The sequence below is a fragment of the Spodoptera frugiperda genome, chromosome 19 (assembly GCF_023101765.2).
Source record: "Spodoptera frugiperda isolate SF20-4 chromosome 19, AGI-APGP_CSIRO_Sfru_2.0, whole genome shotgun sequence".
Classification (NCBI taxonomy): Eukaryota; Metazoa; Arthropoda; class Insecta; order Lepidoptera; family Noctuidae; genus Spodoptera; species Spodoptera frugiperda.
This window is the reverse complement of record NC_064230.1, coordinates 2,487,816-2,515,057: the sequence shown is the minus strand read 5'-3', so window position 1 is coordinate 2,515,057 and position 27,242 is coordinate 2,487,816. Positions and strand designations below refer to the sequence as shown.

Below are 27,242 nucleotides of genomic sequence, written 5' to 3'. Positions count from 1 at the left end.
ATAACAACACAAATAAATTCATGCAAAAAATATAATATTATGGACAACATTTTTTTTAACTCAGTAGACGAAAGATTTCATTAAACGGCTGCCACGCAACGTGTAGCGGGTTATATTCCAGTACGGAACAACTCTTTGTGTGATCCACAAATTGTTGTTTCGGGTCTGGGTGTCATGTGTATGTGAACTTGTATGTTTGTAAACGCACCCACGACATAGGAGAATATACTATGGTGGGGCAACGTTTATTTTGTTACCGGAGGCCCAATTACCCCTCTGCCAAAACTTTGATTGCCGATTCCCTAATAACTCTTAAATTCCTAACCCGCAAAAGGCCGGCAACGCACTTGTAACGCCTCTGGTGTTTCAAGTGTTCATGGGCGGCGGCGATTGCTTATAATCAGGTGATTCGTCTGCTCGTTTACCGGCTTATACCATAAAAAACCCTTGTCTTTTTCAAAGCAATAAGACATAATACGAATTCATGTCTGTATGTGGCCAGTCTACAGAATTCTATTATGTGAAACATCACAAAATCTTTATAACAACAGTGTCGAAGCAAATTTAAATTAGACATGGTATTTAAAAACACATGCAAATAATACATGATGTATTCTTATTGTGATCAACATAATATTTTGTACACATATCTTATGTATAATACACTGTCACATTTGAGAATATTTTTCAATGAAGTACTATATTAAGAGTGTATATTTTTGTTTAGGAAACATTTAGTAAAGAATCATTTTAACATTTAAAAAATCAACAGCGTGTGACACTAAATAAGACAGTTTTTTTTTGAGAGGAGAAAATCATCCAATGACTTCTTTCGCTTTAGGCGAGGCGAGAGGGAGTATCACACTCTTACTGACTAAAAACCACCCCGTTTCTACTCCTGCTTCACAATTCCAAATTCCGTGTTACTACTGAGAAATTTTCTAAAAACTGAAAAAAGACCAGTACTACTTTCCCCGACCCGACACCCCTTGTCCGGCAGTCGCACTTGCGACCACTCGACCAATGAGACAGTCAGATATCCTCTGTATTTGAAAGTACTTTTAAATAACACTGACTCTATCTAAATATATTTAAATAACAGTTGTGCTAAAATAACACAACAATGCTATTATTAACAGCAAATCGAATACGTAAGGAAAATTCAACACTAAAGTTCTTGGGAAAGGTAATCAGACCTTGGGTCAGTTGGGTCTAATTATATTATGTAATATATAGGTGTCTGTTCCGCCCCACTTACCGCCGACTATATACACAGCAAAAACCAACGATTGCTACACAAAAACAAATTAAACTCGTAAGACTATTCAATCAAAGAGCGGTCGATTGAGAACCTCTCATTTTCCAAGTTGGTTAAATGCAAAGTGTATTGTCGATACATTTTGTCTTAAGTGTGACTGCACGGTTGGCGCGGTGGCTGGGCAACTGGCTGCCGTGCAACGTGTAGCGGGTTCGTCTCCGCACGGAGCAACTCTTTGTGTGATCCACTAATTGTTGTTTCGGGTCTGGGTGTCATGTGCATGTGAAATTGTATGTTTGTAAACGCACCCACGACACAGGAGAAAATCCTAAAGTAATCCTAAGATAATCAAAGAACGATCGATTGAAAACCTATCTTTTTCGAAGTTGGTTAAACGAGAAGCGTAGTTTCGATGCAGTGAACAATGACATTTTGTCTTATGTGTGTGAGAGCCATGCTTCAGCACGAATGGGCCGGCTCGACCGGAGTGATACCACGGCCGAGTAGAAAACCGACGTGAAACAACGCTTTCGTTGTGCGAGTGAGGTTACCGGAGGCCCAATTACCCCCTTTTCTTTGAGCTGATGATGATGATGATAATGTTTTGTCAACAGGAGTCAACTGGAGATCAAGGCACAACCTTCAACCATCCAGTTCCTCTAGCGAGAAGACTGTTGCAGAGGCACTGTCTAAGTTATTGCTTAAGTATCAGGTAAATATATTTACTTTTTTTCCTAATTTTATACCCATAACATATTAAATACAATATATTAAATGGACAAACTACATCATAATCATTGTTATCATAACTATCGTGTGACAATATTGTTAGACGAGGACACTCAACTAGTTTCAAGCCACGCCAGGGACCCATAATCATTATTATGGAATTGGTTAACGTTGACGTGGCTTTAGAGATAATTTTCTATGTACATTTTGTCCTTACAAGTGTGACAATTATAGTTTAAACTTTTCGGTTGAATCTACAGACACTAATACTATGCGACCTGTAAGACAAAGGTGCGTAGTTCGAGTATGCAATGTATCGATAGTATTACACATCCTTAGCACACATCTTTCCATATAAAAAACACAGCTTAACTGAGTCCGTTTAGACACACTCCGGGCGTCGGGGATCGCGGGACGATCTCCGGCCACCGTAAGTGCCAGTTAATTATTAAGACGCGACGATTGTCCGTAGCAGTGCGACAATCATCGCGTCGTGTGTCGCGGAATGCTGCTCATGAACATGAGCCTCTAGCATGGCTTGAAACTAGTCGAGTTCCTCGTCAAACAATTACGTGAGTAAGCCGATAACATAATAATATTAATTTAGTATGTATCAAGAAAGTTACAATAAAAATACATTGTTTATCAAAACCATCCCAATCCACTTTCTCAATGACTAAAACCATCTCTATCCCCAGGGTGTGAACACAGACACAACGAATGACGGCACAATGAGAGCTTTGGCGACGGCAGCCAAGCTGGTACCTTATGACAGCGCGCTCTTCATCATCACCGACAAGGGACCTGGAGATCCTCAGAGACTACCACTAGCTTTGAGGGCGCTGGTCGAAAAGCGGTTGAAGGTAATGCATTAACTCCCAATCTACTTAAGCCCAGATTCCCAAACAAAGCTTAAATTCCTAACCCCCAAAATGTGGGCAACGTACTTGTAACGCCTCTGGGGTTTTAAGTGGACGGCGGCGATTGAAGAAAAGAGCTCACTCACTACAATGTATCCGATAAAAAACCGAACGGGCTTTCGCCTTTGCGCCTTTTGTGGGATAGAATGGACAAATTAGCAGACGGATCACCTGATGGTAAGCAAACTGCGCTGCCCATGGAACAATTGCTACACTATAGGAAGTACAAGTGCGCTCCGTTCCTTTGAAGAGCGGATGGTTTTACTCCCACAGTGATATACAACGGTTTTTTTTGTGATTGTTTCACGTCTGTTTTCTGTGAGGCCGTGGTATCACTCCGGTCGAGCCGGCCCATTCCACTTTACGTCACATTAAGTAATCAACCATGCCCAAGTAAAACCACTAAACCACCTTCCTATCGTCACCAGGTCTACACCATATGGACAGATCCAGCTCATCCATCACCCCAGTCCGAAGAAGCACTCCAGGAGTTGAGGAACGTCTCCAAACACACGGAAGGAGAGGTCATGCCTTACCCACTTCAAGTTATGGTAAGATTACTTTTTGGTTTACCTACTGAGTTTACTTCGCTCATTCTTCGTAAATTGTCAGTCAAGATGATAACAAATATGTGGTTTAAATCTATACTTACTAATATTATAAAGCTGAAGACTTTGTTTGTTTGAACGCGCTAATCTCCGGAACTACTGGTCCGATTTGAATAATTCTTTTTGTGTTGGATACTGCATTTATTGAGGAAGGTTATAGGCTAAAAAACATCACGCTATGACCAATAGGAGCCGAGCAGAGCGGGTGAAACCGCGCGGAAGTAGCTTGTTAAGTTATATTTTACTGATTGGAAATGAGTTGGCGTTTAGCCACTATCTTGCCTGGTGGTAATTGATGATGCGGCCTACGATAGAATTATTTATTACTACAATTTTTGAGGAGGGGGGGGGAATCAACCAATGACTTCTCCCGCCTTGGGTGAGGCGAGAGGGAGTGTCAGACTCTTACTGACTAAAAACCACCCCGTTCCTTCTCCTGCTTTGAACCGGAGCCCCGATAACCTGTTAAGTTATCTGCAGCTCAGGATCAGGCATCAGCCCTACTGGGTCTGTGGTGGTAACGAAACGAGAATGGCGCTCTGGTTGGCCGGTGCGAATGAACCAACCAATCAGAGTGCCGAACGCGCTCTCGTTTCGTTTTCGCTCTACGTAAAGCAAACTCATACTAAGACTACTGGATTGTTTAAAGTTATTCTTTAACTAATTGGGTGTTAAACAAGAGAAATCTTCAAAATTCCTTGACGCCATTTGCAAAAATCTAGTAAAGAAATAAATATAAAAATTCTCAGACAACTTCAGATTGATATTTTATAGAAAATGGTAGATTTAACGATCTTTAATGACCCTCTAGTCTAGTAGTATAGTCATTAATGACGATATCTAATGACTAGAAAGTTTTACTATAACATAATATAACTATGATTACATACACGAAGCAAATACAAAGAAATGTCATAACTGGATTTCCCTTTAACATAACGCGTGACACTTTACGGGGAGCGCGGGACGTTACAAACCACGCCCCTCTCTATTTCCCATCTAGCGGTCCCATACTACAAACACGTTGTTAATAGGGTAGATGACAAATTTTTATTTTAATGTCCGTTTGGTAGATTATTTTAATTTTACCCGCTATTATTATATATTGACTGCCTCGCAAGTGCGAATGGCGGACAAAGGATCTCGGGTTCGATTCCCGGGTCGGGAAAAGTATTACTGGGTAGTACGTACTACTGTAAAAATTTGTCAGTAATAGCACGGAGTCTGGAATTGTGCCCAGTATATGGCAATAGTTTCACCGCCTATTACATGGGACTTATAACACAAATGGTGAAAAGTGGGTGTACCTCCAACATTGTAATGTGCACCTCTGCCTACCCCTTCGGGGATAAAAGGCGTGACGTTGTGTGTGTATTATAATATATTGATTACTGCCGTGCCGCGCAATATTGATTTTACCAGCTCTCAAACAATTAATTCATTAGTGTTATAAAAAAAACTCAAGTTGTTTGAGTGTAGTTTCAAGATCCTAGACTAGACTAATAAATAAAATTGGAGTGTCTTTTTGTAATATAGAAATAACCAGCTTTTTACTACATGCATATACCTATACAAACATACGATAGACAAACCAAAATAATAATTTTACAATTTTTATCTGTCTGTCTGTATGTTTGTTCTGGCTAATCTCTGAAATGGCTGGACCGATTTTGACGGGACTTTTATTGGCAAGTAGCTGACGTACTAAGGAGTAACTTAAGCTTACTTTTTAGAAAAAAAAACCGAATTCTGTGGGATATCATGAAGAAAATAAAGCACAACAACTGTTTTAACTTCAAGACTATTTATTATAATGTAAGCAAAGGATTTTACACAGAACACCTCAGAACCTCCATGACAGCAGTGTTACCAACATAATAAAAATATTTTTTACATTGCTACCAACACCCCCTTTCAATGTAATAAATCCAAACATAAAAACAAAAAACAGACCCTTACAGTCAGATAATTATATTTACTAAAACAAAAAAAAAAACTTATTCATACAAACCACAGTTTTTAATAAATCTTAACAATAAATTTTTATTTAATGCTTTAGTGAACATATCTGCAGTTTGATCCTCAGTTTTAATATATTTTAAAATTAATTTACCATTTTTAATTAATTCCTTAATATAATGGAATCTTATATCAATGTGTTTTAACCTCTTAACACTTTCAGTATTTGCTACCATAATAGCACTCTGATTATCACAATACATTGTGACAGGACACACTTCAACAATATTAAAATCTTTGAGCAAATTTATTAGCCAACATGCCTCACTTGCAGCTATACTAATTGCTATGTACTCGGACTCGGTAGAAGACAGACTGACACTGGCTTGTTTCTTAGAAGACCATGAAATTAAGCAATCTGCAAACATAAAACAATAACCAGTTGTCGACCTTCTATCTTTCAAGTCTCCTCCCCAATTGGCATCACAATATCCCAATAATAAATTTCTATTACATTTGTAAACAAGTTTATAATTAATAGTGTATTTTACATATCTCAGAACTCTCTTTAATGCAGTTAATAATGTGTTATTTGCATTATTTTGGTACCTGCTTAAAATTGACACAGCAACACACAAATCAGGCCTTGTTCCTAACACTGCATAAGACAAGCAACCTATCATTTGTCTACATTTATTTTCTATGTTTTTATCAATTACAGACTCATTCTTTCCTTCTAATATTTTAGTGTTAAAATTCAGATCCATTGGTGTACATATTTCTTTACAATTTTGCATATCAAATTTTTGTAATACATTTTCCAAATATTTCTTTTGATTTAATTCAGTAATACCTGTATCTAAATCTTGTTTTACATGAATACCTAAGAAATTTGAAACTAAGCCCAAATCCTTCATTTTAAATTCATTATTCAGTAACGACTTAAGGTCACATATTTGCTTTTCATTATTACCAAATATTAGTAAATCATCTACATACAATAAAACATATGTACTAGCACTGCCTTCACATTTTGTGTACAGACAAGGATCACTTTTTGATTTTACAAAACCTTGTTTTATAACTACTGAATTAAACTTGTCATTCCAATACTTAGGTGATTTTTTTAACCCATACAAAGATTTATTTAACTTAACTATCTTTTTATCACCACAATATGCACCTTCTGGCAATTCTAAATATACATTTTCATCAATATCTCCATAAAGGAAGGCTCCTGTAACATCCATTTGCCAAATTGGTAAATTTAACTTTGTTGCTATACAAACAAATAACCTAAAAGTTGTCATCTTTGCTACTGGTGCATATATATCACATAAGTTCATCGTGTCACACTGCTCAAAACCTCTTGCCACTAATCTGGCTTTATACTGTACATTATTATTAGATTTTTTTATTTTAAATACCCACTTACTACTTACGGTTTTTTTAGTTACAGGCTGTTCACAAATAGTCCAAGTATTATTTTCTTCTAGGGTTTTTAATTCACTCTGAATTGCCTCCTGCCATTTATTCGCGTCGTTTCGTTGCATGGCATCTCGGTAAGTCTTTGGTTCATTTTCCTCGACATTAACATGATGACAGTTGTAGAATGAAGTTTGTTTCCTAGTTCGAGTACTCATTACACGTTTCGGTACCACTTCATTATCATCATAGCTGGAATCTTCATCACTGGAACATGGTATGTAGACACTATCACAGTCGCTAGACACATTTGATGTTTCTCCTTCCTCTTCAGGGTGTACTTCCTTCTCTTTCTCCATCCTTTTTTCTTTATCTTTAGTCATCTCCTCTCTGTCACTAGGATGCTCTTGACTAGTGTCATCATTTTCTTTCATAGTATTATCCAGTATGACTAACTGCTCATTCTGTTCTTCACCTTTTTTTAGAAATACAATGTCTCTTTTCACTTCAACACTGTTCTTTTCTGAGAAAAATATCCTGTAGCCCTTGACATCTTCACCATAGCCGACCATAATTCCCTTCTCTCCTTTCGGGTCCCATTTTCTCCTCTTCTCTTTTGGAACATGGACATAAACAGGATTTCCAAATATTTTAAGACCCGTTATGTCAAATTGTTTGCCTGTCCACGTTTCATATGGGGTTTTTCCGGTTTCGTTGCTCTTACTAGTTCTGTTCAGTACATAAGCTGCAGTATGAACAGCTTCTGCCCACAGCTTCTTCGGTAGACCTGCTGCACACAACATTGTACGTGCTGATTCAATTAGAGTTCGATTCTCTCGCTCTGCTTTGCCATTTTGTTCAGGTGTATATGGCACCGTGGTTTGATGAGTTATTCCACGTTTTTCGAACAGATTTTGAACTTCTTTGTTCACAAACTCTAACCCATTATCACTTCTAAAACACAGTACTTTGTTTTTGGTTACATTTTCAGCCTTGTACACAAAGTTTTCAATACATTTCTTAACTTCATCTTTGCTTTTAACAAAGTACACTGACCTGTAGTTTGAGTAGTCATCTTTCAGTATAACAAAGTATCTCGAACCTCCCACGGACGGCACCTCCATGGGTCCGCACGTATCCGCGTGTATCAACTCACACGGCTTACTCGTTTTATTTTCACTTGCACTGAAAGGCAATCGATGAATTTTGCCCTCCAAGCAACTTTCACACTTAAAATCCAAGTCTTTCACTTCAATGTTATTATTTTTAAGCACCTCCCTCACATATTGTAAGTTTTGATGAGCAAGTTTCTCGTGCCACTCTTTAAGTCCAGATTTCACTTCAGTCGTATTCGCCATCTCATATTTGTAACGCACTTCCATATAGTACAGTCACGAGCAATAACATGGAAACGCCCTTAAAATTTAAATTCATGTAGTGACATAAAATCGCAAAAATAAGTATGCTAACTGTGTCCAAAAAATATGTAAACGTTAAATTGTATCAAAATTAACTACACATTTTTATCAAATTTACGTTAACAACAGATTTCTAAAAAAAAATATTAAGTTTTAGTTACAAAATAATGAACCCAAGGAAATTTCAATAACATGTTTACAGTAAACCAGTTTGCCAGTGACTTCGACTCGCCCGTCGATTTATTTTTATTTCCGTGTACCGTCCTAAAACTATTGTGCTATTAGATTCTTACGGCAACATTGTAAATCATACGTTCTGTACTGTTCTGCCCCCGTGTGAAAGAGGCTGTAAAGCTAGATAATTGTAATATATAAATTTAAAATGAACAGTAACAACGTGCCTTATCGTATTTCTACATATGACAAACACAAAATTATTGTTCTTAAAGAACAGGGCCTTTCGGTAACAGACATTGCAAATGAATTGGGAATTACGGTGAGTTTGCATTTATTGTTGTTGTGTTTTAAACGATTTTTAATTAACAAAAGTTTAAATCGATATTTTAACATTATAAATTTGAAGCGTTTGTTTGTTTGCGTTAACGCGCTAATTTAAGGAACTACTGCAAAAATTTGAAAAATGTGTTTGTTAGCTTATTCATCGAAGATATCTATGCTTTTTATCCCGGTACGGGAAGTAGTTCCCACGAGATGCAAGTGATACCGCTGGCGAAAGCTAGTGATAATATCTCTTAAAATTTAAATTATGTATTCATCTATGTATAGGGTGCCACGCGTTGCGCAGCCATTAGAACAATTTACTTAGATGCCTTTTTTTTCAGCGAAAAACCGTGTATTTGTGGCTCAAGCGGTGGGAAGATAACGGCGACGTTGTTAGTTTTAAAAGTAGTGGTCGTCCACGAAAAACTTCCGCGGCGCAGGACAGGCAGATCGTCAACAGTGTGGTCAGTAACGGATTTGTGAGAATTCAGGACATTTCCATCTTCGCATTGCGTATCAACTTCGACAATTCGACGTCGCCTACGCACAGCTGGCCTTCGTCACAGAGTTCCGGCGCGAAAACCACTATTATCTGCACGACACAAGAAACAGAGACTACAATTTGCTCGAGAATACCTAAACTACGACTTCAGCAGAGCCATTTTTTCTGATGAAAAAGTGTTTGTTTCATCTGCTGATGGACGTTTATCTTTATGGCGGCCTAATGACACTCGTTATTTAGAAAGGAACATATTGCCATCTAGAAGAAGTGGCCGGATAAGCTTCGGCGTTTGGGGCTGGATGTCAGCCAGTGGACCTGGTGAATTGGCAGAGATTAGTGGACGAATGAATAGCGAGCAATATACCAGTATTTTAGACGAAGTTTTACTTCCTAGTCTGAACGTTTACTTTCCTGAACTGATGCCTATTGATTTTGTGCAGGATAATTCAGGTGTCCATAATTCCCGATTCACTCAAGCCTGGTTCAGTCGCAATCGGAATTTCGTGAATTCGTTGCCGTGGCCACCTAAAAGCCCTGACCTCAACCCTATAGAGAATTTGTGGGGGCTGATGGTCCAAGAGTGGGACAGCAACCAAGCGAGAACCAGAGAAGCTTTGGTCAGACACGTCCATGAGATATGGGATAGTTTTAGAGGCAATAATGTATGTTACAATATGGTTTCGTCAATGCAGGAAAGGCTGCAAGATGTTATAAACGCTGAAGGGGGCTACACAAGATTTTAGTTAATTTAAGGCCCATTTTCACCGACACGATGAACGTCCAATGAAGCAAAACTGTTGTTTATCATAGACTAAAACCACCAGTACTCAAAAGTAAGCATTATATTTGGGAATTTGGTATTAGGAATCAATCGTTTTAGAAACATAAATACCAAATATAATGTTTACCGTTGAAAATGTTAGGTTTCAGTTTACGATAAACGGCTGATTTGCTTCCTCGGGTCATCTTGTCGGTGAAAATGGCCCTAAGAGTCGATACCATAACAAATCTTTAAAATTGGCAATGATCACGTGAGTGAATTACTTGTTTAAATTGTGATTTAAATTAGAACACAACATATCCATTAATTAACGCACACCCTCTTTACCCGCCATTGCACTCATCATTATGAATAACTTTTACTATGAGACCAAATATGTAATCGCGACTAAAATGTATAATAAGACAGGTGATTTTTTTCGAGATTTCAGGTTTGATCCCCTAGTGAAACTTGTTCAAAATGACGAGGAAAGGGTGTCCGTTAATCACGGGACTTGTTGTACATTTGAATAACGTTTTGTTTAAACATATACGCATAATACGCATATTATTATTATATTTGATTGGCTTAATTAATAATAATCATTCCGTTTGGTAACGAATTACAAGACTGATTTTGTATACCTTTGTTTTATTGTAGTAACCAACCCTTATTTATTTATAAAACTGTAATTATTACAGAAAAAAGTAGGTATACACTTTCAATATCATTTTAATGTATCCATAACAATTCCTATAATATGTATACAACTGGCATTTCATGTGTATATGTTATAGAAATTGTCATGGATAATTCAAAATTACATTTTACGTGTAAACTTTTTAGTGATTTTGTATCGTTTATATTACTATGAAACCAATGTATACCCAGTTTTGATACAGTATTACATGTAGATAATTTAGAAAAAAATATAGAACACATACTTTTTGAATGGTGGAGTTTGAGATATTTTAGAAAATGTGACAATGTATATATATTATTGCTCGTGACTGTACATATCGCCGTTACGACTCGCTACGGCACACACTGTATTTTCCTTGTAAAATTTACACAAGTTATTGTCCATTTTCACAACATAACCTCTTTCTGTCGCGCATTTAACAGAAAACAAATTGGTTTTTAATTTTGGAACAAATAGTACATTGTCTATGGTTGTGTTCACCCATTCGCAGCCATCATAGACCTGTAGCGCCACCTGTCCGCACCCGAGCGCACTAATTTCCTCACCATTTCCGACTATCACTGTTTTATTGTTCGATGATAAATATGTTGTAAATAAGTTCCGATCACGGCACATATGTTGACTAGCGCCCGAGTCCACTAACCACTGAGATTGTTGAACATGTCTATCTAAATTCATGACCACAAATGCGTTACTTTTGCTGCCTTTTTCCTTATTTTTCTTGAAATAACACTCACTTTTAGTATGTCCCGTTTTCTTGCAGTAATAACACCTTTTAATCGTTCTATTGTCATGTCCCGAACCCTTGTTTTGATTACACTCACTTTGATAATGTCCTAACTTATTGCACTTGAAACATTTTACGTTTTTCTTAGCTACAAACGCCGATGCAGACGAGTTTTGAGGCTCTTTTTCGATAATACGTTCCTCTTCTATCAATAATCTCGCGACGAGATTATCCAGCGTTTGTTTGTCGTCCGGCGCGGACTCCCACGCCGACACAAAATGCTTGTAGGTATCTGGGAGTGACATTAGCACTTTCGTTATGACAATTTTTTCTGAAATATCTTCTCCCATCTGTTTGAGCTGGTTTCTTAATTCCTCTATTTTTGATAGGAATGTAGACATCGCGGTGCCCTCCTCGTACTTATATTGGAAAAAACGTTGTTGTATAATATGGATACTAGTTTCAGATTTTTGCTCATACACACTCGCAAGTTTCCTCCACATTTCCGCAGACGTAGTACATGTTATAATATGCATCATCACGCTTTCTGACATTCTCGTAACAAGCCATGACTGAGCCTTCGCGTCTTTCTTTTCCCATGCAGCTTTCTCAACCGCCGCCTCTGGTTTCACACTGCTCCCGTCTGTCACTTCTAACAAGCCTTGACTCCGTAATAAAACGATGGTTTGGAATTTCCAAATATTCCAATTGGATGTTCCTTCGAGCTTTATGTGCGTCTGGATTCTAAAACTATTGTCGTCTTCCATCTTTTCGTCGTCCCGCCCTTGCTTGCTTCACACGCTCGCAAGTTTTCCCGCCGGTTTCTAACCTCAACAACCCGCAGTATATTTTATGACGAAAACAAATTTTAGTTTTGTTGTCTTTTATATTTTCCAGTCAGGATTATGTGCCTGGGCCCATAACCTGAAGAAAATAAAGCACAACAACTGTTTTAACTTCAAGACTATTTATTATAATGTAAGCAAAGGATTTTACACAGAACACCTCAGAACCTCCATGACAGCAGTGTTACCAACATAATAAAAATATTTTTTACATTGCTACCAACATATCATTATTCTACGTGAACAAAGTAGCGGGCAACACCTAGTCATGCATGTCTGTAATCCACGCAAGCGAAGCCGTGGGCAACAGCAAGTATTTTATATGCTTATAAGATTTTCAAATCCATCTTAAGCAAGCGTGGTGATTAATGCTCAAACATTCTCCGTGTGAGAAGAGGCCTTTGTCCTTTGACCTTCCGTGTGAGAAGATTAATAGGCAACTGACAAAAGTGTATTGCTATCAATAAAAAAGAAACCCTTCCTAATCCCTAAACATGTGAGCACAAAATCGACAGTTCAACCCTCATTCTGTTGTTCTTAGGCCCAATTACCCCTCTTCCCAATCTTCCCCAACAACCCTTAAATTCCTAACCCCAAAAAGCCGGCAACGCACTTGTAACGCCTCTGATGTTTCAAGTGCCCATGGGCGGCGGCGATTGCTTACCATCAGGTGATACGTCTGCTCATTGACTGTTCACACCCATTTTGTTCCAGATGGATGGATCCGCGAACATGGCTGCCGAGACTGAGCTGGAACAATGGAACCCCTCAGACCCTAAGCAGGGGAGACGAGGCAGACTGCATAATGACTTGGGGCTGGAGAAATTTGATGTAAGTATTTTTTTATTATTATGTTATCGGCTTACTCACGTACTGTTTTGACGAGGAACTCGACTAGTTTCAAGCCATGCTAGAGGCTCATATGCTACTGAGTCAGCGCAGAGAGTAGCAGAGCGACAATCGCCGCGTCATGTGTCGCGGAATGCTGCTCATGAATATGAGCCTCTAGCATGGCTTGAAACTAGTCGAGTTCCTCGTCAAAACAGTACGTGAGTAAGCCGATAACATAATAATTAATTTAGTATGTCTCACGAAAGTTACAAGTATTTTTTATTGGTACAATCCCACCACAATCCCCCAAACAGCTTCAACTCTGCAAATATAACAGCTCACATATAGGACCTATTTACTTGTGTGCTTGGCGACTGGGCTTCTCCCAGTTGTGCAGTCTCTTCTGTGCCTTAAGGCTTCAGTCATTCTGTCGCCTGCATTAAATTCACCGAGGGAAGTGGAAACTATCGTTTTCTTTTTCTTCTCCTCTAATAATATCTTCTGATTAATTTCGTTGCGGGATCCAAGACAGTCATTCATGTCCCTGGGACGTTGGACTTCAGTGTTCCGGTGTTTTCATGGTTGTATCTACTGTAGATCCTGGTGCACAGGAGTTGCAGTGGTTTGGGTAGTTGTTGATGTGAGAATGCAAGTTGCAACTACAAGGCTTGTTGGTTGATTACAAATGCGACTGACAAGCACTCCAAGGGTCTCGAATGCGCTTGAGAGATACCGAATAGGGGAAATAGTAATAGGGTAGATGACTAATTTTTATTTTAATACCCCTCTTGTAGATTATTTTCAAATACATATTAGACACATATTTTTTATTTTGTCCTATAAGATAACAATACCTTTCCATTACCTAACTGACGGACTAAATAGATTTTTAATTTTCATACCCCGTCATCAGCTCTATTGTACCAACTAACTAATGTTCCCAATTTTGTTTGTCCATCAGCTGCTGTTGGTACGTCGTGGAGGTGGCCAAGCCATATCCCTAGGAGTTCCAGTAGAGAATGGAGTGACAGCATTGAGGGTCTTCATTGAGGGAGCCGTTGAACATGCTGTCCTATACCCCCCTAATGATGGTAAGTAGAGATTGTCCAGTCAACTGATGGTAGCGGTGACTGTCCAGGCGACACACGTACTTAGGTATCGTCATGAGCTAATGTTCACATGTAAACAGCAGCTCATGTAAAGAGATTGTCCAGTCAACTGATGGTAGCGGTGACTGTCCAGGCGACACATGTACTTAGGTATCGTCATGAGCTAATGTTCACATGTAAACAGCAGCTCATGTAAAGAGATTGTCTAGTCAACTTACGGTAGCGGTGACTGTCCAGGCGACACACGTACTTAGGTATCGTCATGAGCTAATGTTCACATGTAAACAGCAGCTCATGTAAAGAGATTGTCCAGTCAACTGATGGTAGCGGTGACTGTCCAGGCGACACACGTACTTAGGTATCGTCATGAGCTAATGTTCACATATAAACAGCAGCTCATGTAAAGAGATTGTCCAGTCAACTGATGGTAGCGGTGACTGTCCAGGCGACACACGTACTTAGGTATCGTCATGAGCTAATGTTCACATGTAAACAGCAGCTCATGTAAAGAGATTGTCCAGTCAACTGATGGTAGCGGTGACTGTCCAGGCGATACGTACTTAGGTATCGCCATGAGCTAATGTACACATGTAAACAGCAGCTCATGTAAAGAGATTGTCCAGTCAACTGATGGTAGCGGTGACTGTCCAGACGACACACGTACTTAGGTATCGTCATGAGCTAATGTTCACATGTAAACAGCAGCTCATGTAAAGAGATTGTCCAGTCAACTGATGGTAGCGGTGACTGTCCAGGCGACACACGTACTTAGGTATCGTCATGAGCTAATGTTCACATGTAAACAGCAGCTCATGTAAAGAGATTGTCCAGTCAACTGATGGTAGCGGTGACTGTCCAGGCGACACACGTACTTAGGTATCGTCATGAGCTACCAGGGACACATGAAGAGTAGGGATTGTCTAATACCCAGTCAGCTAAAGACCCTCCAGAGACGAGAATAATAGATGCAATTATAAACCTTAATGCACAGGAAGAAGGTTTTCAATGGCATATTAAGCAGTCATTAAAAGAATGAGACAAATTAGTTTGTAAATAACTACAGGCATAGTGGAATGAAATGATGATGATGATGATTATATGAAATGACTATGTTCCGGTGGCAAGCTGTTACGTTTTGACAGCATAATTGTATGTACTATCGGCAAAGTCTACGGTAGTACACCTTTTAAGCACAATAGGGTAGATGACTAATTATTATTTTAATGTCCGTCTTATAGATTATTTTAAAATATATTAGTTTTTTTACGGAAACCAATACTTTCGTAGATATTTCGATGTGAAATATCGCGTGTCATCTCTTCTAGATACATTTTATACTTAGAAATAACGACTTCTAAACTTTGATTCGTTGTATCCAAGTATTGTTATCTTATATGACAACTAGCTACTTCCGCGCGGTTTCACCCGCTCTGCTCGGCTCCTATTGGCCATAGCGTGATGTTTTATAGCCTATAGCCTTCCTCGACAAATACACTAACCAACACAAAAAGAATAATTGAAATCGGACATGTAGTTCTGGAGATTAGCGCGTTCAAACAAACAAACAAACTCTTCAGCTTTATAATATTAGTATAGATGATAGTCAACCGCTAATTTTGTCGATTGTACCTTATACTCGTACATATATTTTACACATACATAATTACATATTTATATGTATATAATTAATGTCACGGTATTTTTTGTTTTATTTGAGACAAGTTTTAGGTTAGAATCGTGGAGTTTTTTAGTACAACATTCTTTGGGAGTTTGTAAAACCAAATTGGGGGTATGAGTCAACTTACAGGACATTCCCGAAATTCTAAAGAGAATTTGGGACATTGGGAATCTAAGCATACATTATCATATAAATTATGTTATTTCTTACTAAATCGTGAGCAGAAGAAATTCAATATTGTAGTGTGTAGCGGGTCCGATTCCCGCACGGAGCAAATCTTTGTGTGATCCACAAATTGTTTCGGGTCTGTCACTTAAACTTGAAATAAAATAGACCCAAAAATGAGATACAGCTAATCTTTACAAGGACATTGTGGCGACGCATTACAAGTGACAGATAACAGAACTCGCACATATACGATCGACGAGCAAATACAGTTGAACTACAGTTTGTCTTAATAAACGTTTCACTATTACGCTAACCACCACCTTCTCTGCCCAGCCCCTCAAATCGACCTGTACAACACGACATCAGTGGCCGCCTTCTCCTCAACATCGAGGACCGAGGGTATGTCTCCGAGAGACGTCTACCTCATCTTCCCTGGGACCAAGTATGATTTGGACATGTGAGTATTAAGACATTGAACGCCGTGGTGGTCACCGGTGACCGACGTTAGCGGAGGATTTGCCTTCAACAGTTTTCTATTGGCAGTCAAAGACTTAAGACTATCTTGATAGCAATGAGAAGGATGTTGTGATGGCCCTGAGTTTTCTGACGCCCACAGTTTTCTGGGTTCGAAACCTACCAACGAGTAGATACCAATGTGACTTTTATATATACTTTCTAAGATTATTTAGACACTACTGAAAAACGGTGAAGGAAAACATCGTGAGGAAACCTGGGCTTATAATTTCTAATTATAAGTTTGAAATCGCCAACCCGCATTGAGCAAGCTTGGTGATTAATGCTCAAACCTTTTCCGTGTGAGAAGAGGCCTTTGGTCAGCAGTGGCCACTTATAGGCTGTTATAAGTGTTTAAACTGACATGGTCACTAACACATACATTAGAACTCAAGACGGGATATTTATGCATGAATCATCACGAATTATTTGTTCATCCGTGATCATGGCGCTTGCGATAGTGCCGAAATATGGGAAACTCATAGACATAAATGAACATGGTAAATATCCCGTCTTAAGTTATAGGCAGTTGATGTGAAGTTGCATTTGTAGTCCGCCTATTATTTGTGAAGGATGCATGCAATCGTCAAATGACGCGAGGTAGACATTTACCCTAATTCTTGTTTCTTTCCCCCAGGCTATCAGTCCTACCAGTAAGTCCGAATAGACCAGACGTGCAAGCTGCCTACGTAGGCATGTGGCACCTGAGCGTCCGCTGCGATACCTGCGACTACAGACTCATGGTGTCTGCCAGGACCCATATACACTTCAATGTGGAGACTGATACTCCTGGTAAGTAGCATAAGGCATTATTTTATGGAATAGGGAATTAGGTATATGGAATCATCATCATCATCATCAGCCGAGAGACGTCCACTGCTGAACAAAGGCCTCCCCCTCAGTCCTCCACGTGGAACGACAAGCCGCCAATTATATGGAATAGCACACGAAAAAAGGCAAAAATTGGGCAAAAAGTTTTAAACAGAGAGGAGTGGGAGGTTAGGGAGGCCAAACGTTGTTTCACGTCGATTTTTTGCTCGACGGTGGTATAAAGAATCAAATATAGGAAGTAAGAGCAAATACATCATTTTTACATATAGAAGTGACGTCACGCGATATTTCAAATCAATATATCTCCGAAAGTATTTGTTTCCGTAAGAAAATAAAAAATACGTGTCTAATGTTTTAAAATAATCCACAAGACGGACATTAAAATACCTTATTGACTAATATTTTTCTTTACTCCTACGTGTAATTAAAGATTCAACTACAAAAAAAATAACCAAACACTTCAACCCACAAGATCCTTAAGTAAAGAAATCATTAAACTATCAAAATGAGTCAAGCAGTTTTCGAGTTTGGTCCTCAAGCACACACACATACAAACATACAAGTTAATGATCATCATTATTACATAATGACGCGACCGAACATCAAACCCGTTCGGTTATTGAACCAAACAAGTAGACAGCAAAAAAAAAGTGGTCCAACGTGAATCGAACCTACACAGTTTAGGTTCCGTGCCCATCTAAAAGTATTTAGCCATACGAAGGAAGTAAATGTGTATGTGACAGTAGAGTACAATATATTGGATACCACCCCTACTCTTCCTGCGGGTGTCGTATACCCGACTAAGGAGCTATTAGACAGAGACCGGGCAGCAGCGCTCTCTGATAAACTTGAACCTTTTATACTGCCGTGGAAGACGCTAGGTCTTCCTCGAGTTTCCAGGGCTCCGGCTCGAAGAGCAGGAGTAGGAACGGGGTGGTTATTAGTCAGTAAAGATTTTGGTTTTTTGCCTGCACGGTTGGCGCGATGACTAGGCAACCGGCTGCCGCGGAATGTGTAGCGAGTTCGATTCCTAGTATCCTTCGCCTTAGCCAAGACTAAAGAAGTCATTGGATGATTTTCTCCCCTACCTGATCTGATGGGTAAATTTTTAAAAGGGTAGAATAGGCTATCATTAAAAAAATCAGATTAACACATTGAACGCCGTGGTAGACACCGCTAACGTACGTTAGCGGAGGATTTGCCTTCAACAGTTTTCTATTGGCAGTCAAAGACTTAAAAAAAAATTATAGACAGACAATCTTCTATAGACGAATAGATCTCCAAAAATGACGTCAGAATTTCTTTGGTTAGACTATAATAAAAAAAGCTGCTAATTGATTTAAGATTACTGTTATCTTAAGGCAAGAAATTTCGTCTAGTTTTTATCATATCATATGTCAGAGTCTTAACTGTTCAATAATGATGTAAGTCAAAGTCAAAATTATTAATTTCAAATAGACCAGGAAAGCACTTTTGCAGCGTCACGCCTTTTATCCGCGAAGAAGTAGGCAGAGGTGCAAATTACGGCACGTAATGCCGCTATACAATGTACACCCACTTTTCACCATTTGTTTTATAAGTCCCATGTAATAGGGGTGAGCCTATTGCCATATACTGGACACATTTCCAGACTCCGTGCTACTACTGAGAAATTTTCGAAAATACGTAAAAAGGCCAGTAGTACATTGCCCGGGAATCGAACCCGAGAACCCTTGTCGCACTTACGTCCACTCGACCAGTAATATAATATTAAAAATTTAATATAAATATTAAAAATTCCTGTCTGTCTGTCGGTCAGTCCTCTAGTTGCTCTATTTGCTCGTTCCAAAGTGTAGATTCCTATGGAGAAGAACGAGCAAGAAACTCCATAGGTTACTCTGATACTTGATAATTCTACCAATATTGTGAATGCGAATTTCAGTGACGATGTATGTTGCTCTTTATCGCAAAAACTGTTGAACAAGAGTGCACTTCTACAAATAATATTTGCTCGTCTGAGAATTATCACGAGTCATGATTATTTTACTTATAATGTCAATAATAAAAAACCAATTTCGGTAAACATAAGTACGTAGGTGTAAAGTGAAAATCCAAATATAAATTAAATACCTGTTTAAAAAAACATCAAAACACTTTAAAATATCGGTCAATTCAGGTAGCACCTTCCCTTTCAAATCAACCTAATAAAAAAACATGCAAAAAAAAGCCCATGCAAAATAAAACAAGGATTTACACAAATTACCAATTAAAACCAAACATAAACACCAATAAAATAACCAATTTCAATTAAAAATTAAAACCTTTAATTGATAACATGAATAAACCCTTGCCGTGTGCAAAATAAATAAAAAAAGAAAAAAATAACCTCTAAATGTCATGTTGACAGCTCCCAAGATGGCGGCGCATCTTATGTGAGTCAAGGACAATCTTGCATACAGCCAAAGACCGAATGTAACACAGCCTTACTTGAGAGTAAAAATTTAAAACCAGTTTTTTACTTACGAAAGCTTAAAATATTAGATTTATTTGGTCAAAATCATCTGTAGGCAATATCTAATTTTGGTAGCTTGATTTTTATAAATATTCGGTTTTTGCAACGTTTATATTATAATATTTTTTTTTATGGAAATAACTGTTTTCGATATACGTTATTTTTGGGATTATAAGCTAATTCAAAAAATCGTTTATTCGGTGTTAATTTTGTAACATATTTATAACGAAAACCGACCAAAAAAGGTTCATACCACTATCAAATATATTTTTAACGCATTTGTATCGAATCGGCGGATATCGTTACCTATCTAAAATAAATAATAATACCAATATCCCTTTTAAAGAAAGCGGCTAAAAATGAGTTGTTTATGTCTATGTTTTGTAAAATAGTGTTTGTAACAGTTAAATAAATACAACTATCAAGTTTAGGAATGATCCTAAACTACCTATTATAACACAGTAAGAACCGACTAAGGGTGTTTTTCCACCCGAGATGTGCTATACTACGAGGATGTAAAAGCTAAGTTGTAAAACTATGTGATCGTTTCCACTGATACTAAGCTATGTAGCTGTGCGAGGAAGATGCACAGCTCAAGTATACAATGTAATAGCTACGCTGTGAAACTATGTGAATGTTTCCACTGACACTAAGCTATGTAGCTGTGCTATGAAGATGAAGGCATTTTTCCTCACTAGATGGCCCTGGATGAACTCTCGTTTTTCGTCCAATTGAGAATTAGCTAGTGTCACACGTATTGGACGATCAATATTTTACAGCTGCTGTGATTGGACAAAAAACTTTTAGCTACCTTTCTGTCAAGTAGTGTCTAGCCCACCATTGGACTACTGTCCTAAGCAGTTTATAATGATAGCGACACCGCTATACCGGTAACCGGTTTGCGAAATTACCTCATTGATTTAATAATAGTATTGTGATTGAAATTGTTTCGCTTGACATTCCATTCATTCCGATTTATATGAAATGCTAGTACTGCGGAATTTACTACGCGTACATAGTATAAAACAAAGTTGCTTACCGTTGTCTGTTTATTTTGATCTTTAAAACTATGCGACGGATTTTGATGCGGTTTTTTTTATAGGTAGCGTGATTCAAACGTCACCGCCGCCCTCAGAGTCATCTAATGGTTACTTAACCTAGTCCTTAGCAATTGTTTTCCATAGAAAATCGTTACTAAGAAATAGTTTAAGTAATCATTAAATGTCTCTGAGTGCGACAGTAAGGTTTGATTGTGAATCGAAAATCGACACATGCGTACTGCCATCGCAACGGATCTGCTCAAACTATTGTGGTTATTTACTCAAAAGGCCACTACAGAAGGAACTTGCATTTTTTCAAAAAATGTCTGGACTTTAAAAGATACTATGACCTCTGAGTTTGTTTTGGCATTTCTTCTCAGATTAGTCCGGTAGGAAATTATAATTTTGTTTTAAAGTGGTCTATTGTAGCCTATTTGCAAAAAATAATAAATTCATTGCAATTTAATATGTATAATAACATCCTACCATGTGAAGCCGCAGACGGAAGGCTAGTTGATAAAAAGTTTTATATAAACAGATATTATATGTAAATGGATTATGGATATTTATTATGTCCGGATAGATAGAGTGATTCAAGAGGAAGTTTTATATGTATATCACCATTGCACCCATGCGAAGCTGGGGCGGGTCGCTAGTATATTATTAGTTTAGAATTAGGTTCGTAATAACATAATTATTTATCTATTAATTTACAGAGCATCTTATAATAGACTAGTGTACCAGGAAATGGTGCTTATCGGAAGCGCCGGTCACAGGTCATGGGTATTGATACGATATTATGTTAGGTCAGGTCATAAGGTCGCCTTCGGACGTAAACAAATAAACAATACTATATATGTTATTAGTGAAGATAGTTTTATGTATTTACTAGCGACCCGTCCCAGCTTCGCATGGGTGCAATGGTGATATATTATGCATGTATTATACATATAAACCTTCTTCTTGAATCATTCTATCTATTAAAAAAAACCGCATCAAAGTCAGTTGCGTAGTTTTAAAGATTTAAGCATACAAAGGGACATAGGGACAGAAGCGACTTTGTTTTATACTATGTAGTGATAGCTTTGAATAAATAACCCTTTATCCGGCTCGGAAGTCGAACCCGAAACCCATAGCTAGAAAGTCAAACTCGCAACAACTCAATCAAAGAGGCAACAACACAATCTATTATATAAAAATAAGTCGGGTTTTCCTTCCTGACGCTATAACTCCAGAACGCACGAACCGATTTTAACGGTTTTGCATTCGTTGGAAAGGTCTCGGGCTCCGTGAGGTTTATAGCAAAGAAAATTCAGGAAAATTTTAAGAGAAAAGCAGGAAAACAGGGAATGTCATTGGTGGCGAAACGGAGTTCGCCGGGTTTGCTAGTATTAAATAAAACACTTGCAATGCTCCATATACTCGCAAATCAATCAATATTTTAAATACGAATGTTTGTGCGTCAATCACGCTGAAACTACTCAACGGATTTTGATGAAATTTAGTATACAGACAGGGTATGAGCTGACGGTAACTTTTTATCCCATTGGAACGCGTTTGAAGCCACTGGCAGAAGCTAGTTCATCATAATAATTTATTATCGGTCACATAGTTTCACAGCTTAACTATTACATCTTCGTAACATAGCTACATAACACATCTCTGGTGGAAAAGCGCCGTGAATATCTTAACTTGCAAAAATATTCACAAAAACAAATGAAAATCAACTGTATTCCTCAACAACTACGATATAATACCCATTGAAACACAAGATACCTTGAATACTTGGCTTTAAGCACCTACTTATTATGTACAATAAGCCTATATAAAAAAAGAAATAACTAAAATCAATAATTCGACGTTTGACCTTCACAACCGGATTGATAGAGGCAAATGTTTATTTTTTATAGTTCTATAAAAGTACAAACAAAATAGTTATGAAACGTAACAATAGTTTTTTTCTTGTATTACGCCATAATGTTCACATGTAAACAGCAGCTCATGTAAAGAGATTGTCCAGTCAACTGATGGTAGCGGTGACTGTCCAGGCGACACACGTACTTAGGTATCATCATGAGCTAATGTTCACATGTAAACAACAGCTCATGTAAAGAGATTGTCCAGTCAACTGATGGTAGCGGTGACTGTCCAGGCGACACACGTACTTAGGTATCGTCATGAGCTAATGTTCACATGTAAACAGCAGCTCATGTAGTAGCGAGAGTCAATTTACACCTAACACCTAAATAGAATAACTGTTACAAACTGTTTAACAACATAAACAACTCATTTCCACCATCAAATAACATAAAACGATCTAAACAAAACGATCACTTCAATAATAAACCTTAATACCACTGTAGCAAGTCACAATTTTGTATCAAAACACTGCACTAACACTTTAAAAAACATATAAATAAATTGACTATATGAAAATACGTCCGCAGACGCGAATAACTCACTATCAACTGAGTATATACACAAATATGTACGATATCATTTGTAGATATAATATATTTGATTAGAAAATATATATGTATTATAACTAAATACAAACTAGCGATATAACGCGACTTCGCATGTCCTATTTCCTACTTAACGATAAGCCATTTATATCCGATTAAAAAAAGAAGATTCTCAATATTTTTTTAACACATTGAACGCCGTGGTGGTCACCGGTGACCGACGTTAGCGGAGGATTTGCCTTCAACAGTTTTCTATTGGCAGTCAAAGACTTAATTATGCCCCACTCTAGAATTTCCTCCTGTGTCGTGGGTGCGTTTACAAACATACAAGTTCACATACACATGACACTCAGACCCGGAACAACAATTTGTGGATCACACAAAGAGTTGTTTCGTGCGGGAATCGAACCCGCTACACGTTGCACGGCAGCCAGTTGCCCAGCCACCGCACCAACAGTGCAGTCAAATTTTATTGCCCATCTTAAAAAATATTAGACACGTATTTTTTATTTCTTACGGACACATATATTTTCGAAGATACATCGATTTGAAATATCGCGTTACGTCACTGCATGGTATATTTTATATGGAAAATAGTAGAAATGACGTATTTGCTCCCACTTCTAAACTTTGATTCGTTTTATCTAAGTATTGTTATCTTATATGAGGTAGAGTGATTCCAGTGATTAGCGCGTTCAAACAAACAAACAAACTCTTCAGCTTTATATGTTAGTATATGTATAGATATTATTTAGTAGGTCACATATAACTACTGTTATCAGAGCCATACTTGATTTTTTTAATAATCAGCATTATTCATAATGTTTAGTTTTACATTATAATTTAATACATTTGTATTGTTTTTATGGTATAAGCTGGTAAACGAGCAGACGTATCACCTGATGGTAAGCAATCGCTACCGTTCATGAACACTTGAAACACCAGAGGCGTTACAAGTGCGTTACCGGCCTTTTGGGGGTTAGGAATTTAAGGGTTGTTGGGAAAACGAGGATTTGGAAGATTGGGAAGGGGAGAATCGCCCTCCGGTAACCTCACTCACACAACGAACCACAACGCAAGCGTTGTTTCACGTCGGTAGCCCATGTGTTATTCCAGACCATAATCTACCCCTGTTCCAAATTTCATACCGATCCCTTCAACCGATTTAACGTGAATGAGTAACAAACAAACACACAAACACACAAACTTTCGCATTTATAATATTAGTAAGTTATCTCGCATCCATTGACAACTAGACTAGCCGATAACCTCTGACTCTGCTTACGTCACAGCCTCGCCAGTTTCCTATTTAAATAGGCATGACGTTTTAGATACATGTGTAAGATTAAATACTATTTCTATGGTATAAGCCGGTAAACGAGCAGACGGATCACCTGATCAAAACAGGCTGATCACCTGATGGTAAGCAATAATTACCTACATGATATGATTCGACGCTCGTCTAGTTTTAAGCCAAGCAACGCTTGCGTTGTGTTTCGTTGTGTGAGTGAGGTTACCGGAGGCCCAATTCCTCCCTTCCCAATCTTCCCCATCCCCATTCCCGAACAACAACCCTTAAATTCCTAACTCCCAAAAAGCCGGCATCGCACTTGTAACGCCTCTGGTGTTTCATGTGTTCGGCGCTCTGATTGGCCAGCTCGAATAACCCGACCGATCAGAACGCCGAACACGCTCTCGTTTCGATTACAGTACTTTAAAAGTACCTAAAGCAAACTCATACTAAGGCTACAGTACAATATAATACCATTGGATTTTATTTAGACAATAACATGATACTTTTACGCAACAAAAACATGGAATTTGAACTTTCCTCTGACGTAGTAACATAGATAAATTGTCCAGTTGTCATGATTATAATAATGATAGAAAAAACAAATGACTCACGGTAAATAAATACGTAATAAGTAAATAAGATTGGCGTCATACGAATTGAAGACTTTGGAACGAACGATTAGCTCCGTTTATTGATAGACAGATTACTTTCTGTCATGAAACAAGTACAAAGAGGAGATGCCATAATGTGATTATGCACTGTGACACAAGAACACGGCCCTGTCCAATGATATTACAAGTAAGCAGGTGTAGATAGGTTATAAGCGCTCAGAAAGTGGCACATCAAAATCAAAATGTGGACAATTGGCAACGTTTTTGTAGTATGGGACAATTAGAGAGAGTCGTGGTTTGTAACGTTTACTTTAAACATAAATGAAACTCGTACTACGGGTATGGAGCGCCCGGAGCTGCGGACTACCTAGCGGGCTTACCGTGGCTCAAAAAGCAGGAGCAGGAACGGGGTGGTTTTTACTCATTAAGAGTTTAACACTGCCTCTCGCCTTGCTCAAGGCAGGAGAAGGCAAAGAATGATTTACCGCCCTCAAAAAAAAAAGGGTATAGAGTGCAGAACGCAGTCTCATTTCGATAACTTTCAACGCAAATCAAACTCGTAAAGGGTACTGTACATTTATAATTTTCTTACGTGTTTGTCGTCATTCTGTGTCATTTCCTGCACTGATCAGAGTTCAATCATTCCGTAATTACTGATTCTAGTAATGACGTTTGACCCCAAAGATTACATTCACACGTTTGTGGACACGATCGCGTGTAGGTACTTATATTTACTATAATTGATTTATCTAGGTTTCATTTGTGCGTATTGGGTAGTTTCCTAGGTCAAAAATAAATTATTTTAACATTTCAATATAATAAAATATCCCAAAATAATCGTACTTTCATTCATTAATTTGACGATATACTTATTTATTTAATTTTTCTAGCAAATTTTAGAGAAATAAGTATGCTATTTGACGTAAAAATCTGATGACGTCATAATAGAGTATTTCATACAAAATTCATAGAAAAGTAGTTGACGTTTCGATAAAAGTATTGAATTTGGCTAGTTGGAAACTACTTTTCACTTTCTGAGCGCTTTTATAACCTGTTTGTGTTTGTGTCACAGTGCACAATCACATTATGGCATCTCCTCTTTGTACTTAGTATAGGAAGACTAGCAATGCAATGGCCTTTTTGCACCTTGACTTTTATATTTTTTTTGTCATATTAATTTTTATGTTTCTTGTTTTAAGAGGTGCAAATAAAACTGATTTTCTTTCTTTCTTTTTTCAATTAATTTGGACCTTATTCCCTTTGCAGAAACCCTCAAGTTCCGTGTGACGGGACCTGTGGCCAGCGTCAGGGAGTCACAGCTAGTGGACGAGTACAGCACAGAGCTGGCCAAACTACCATTCAGGTAAGTTGTCATTCAATGTCAATCTATTTTAATTTTAATTTGATACTCGTATAAAGGGGTCCCTGTGTCACATGATATGTTGAGATGAATGAGAAAAGTAGTTTCTGCATAATCTTGTATCTTTTGAAAATATTCTATAAACAAAACTGTTTATTTTGTTTTTAAAATTTGGTGCGTTTGTAATAGATATGTGTAATGTAGATATGTAGCGGTGATGTGCTATGAAGATGCACCAAAGATGTGATGTGCTACGTTGCTGTGAATGCATTTAGCTTCATCATTAATCATATTCATTGGTACAATAGCTTAGCACTAGCAGAAACGGACTCAGCTACGCTTTGTTTTTTATATGGAAAGATGCATACTTTGGATGGCTTCCCTACTATCGATACATCGCATACTCGAACTGCGTATCTCGCACAGTTACATAGCTTAGTATCAGTGGAAACGGTCATATAGTTTTACAGCTTAGCTATTACATCATCATAGCACA

The 27,242-nt window shown here is 38.0% G+C and overlaps 2 protein-coding genes across 27 annotated transcripts in view; one reads left to right on the top strand and one right to left on the bottom strand.

Moving 5' to 3' along the window:
- Positions 1 to 27,242, bottom strand: part of LOC118281272 (uncharacterized) — a 123,450-nt gene that overhangs the window by 80,565 nt on the left and 15,643 nt on the right. Inside the window, exon 1 of one of the 25 annotated variants that reach the window (XM_050700852.1) lies at positions 19,851 to 20,040. The exons of the other annotated variants lie outside the window; for them this stretch is intronic. Coding sequence (XP_050556809.1) covers positions 19,851 to 19,863 — 13 coding nt within the window. The 5' untranslated portion in view covers positions 19,864 to 20,040. Of the gene's footprint in view, positions 1 to 19,850; positions 20,041 to 27,242 lie in introns of those variants that run through there. 25 annotated transcript variants of the gene reach the window in all.
- Positions 1 to 27,242, top strand: part of LOC118281273 (uncharacterized) — a 59,403-nt gene that overhangs the window by 24,371 nt on the left and 7,790 nt on the right. For both annotated transcript variants that reach the window (XM_050700921.1, XM_050700922.1), the window contains exons 5-12: positions 1,873 to 1,970; positions 2,686 to 2,850; positions 3,336 to 3,458; positions 13,070 to 13,186; positions 14,148 to 14,277; positions 16,475 to 16,598; positions 17,292 to 17,446; positions 26,653 to 26,749. In XM_050700921.1, the coding sequence (XP_050556878.1) occupies positions 1,873 to 1,970; positions 2,686 to 2,850; positions 3,336 to 3,458; positions 13,070 to 13,186; positions 14,148 to 14,277; positions 16,475 to 16,598; positions 17,292 to 17,446; positions 26,653 to 26,749 (1,009 nt within the window). The remainder of the gene's footprint in view (positions 1 to 1,872; positions 1,971 to 2,685; positions 2,851 to 3,335; positions 3,459 to 13,069; positions 13,187 to 14,147; positions 14,278 to 16,474; positions 16,599 to 17,291; positions 17,447 to 26,652; positions 26,750 to 27,242) is intronic.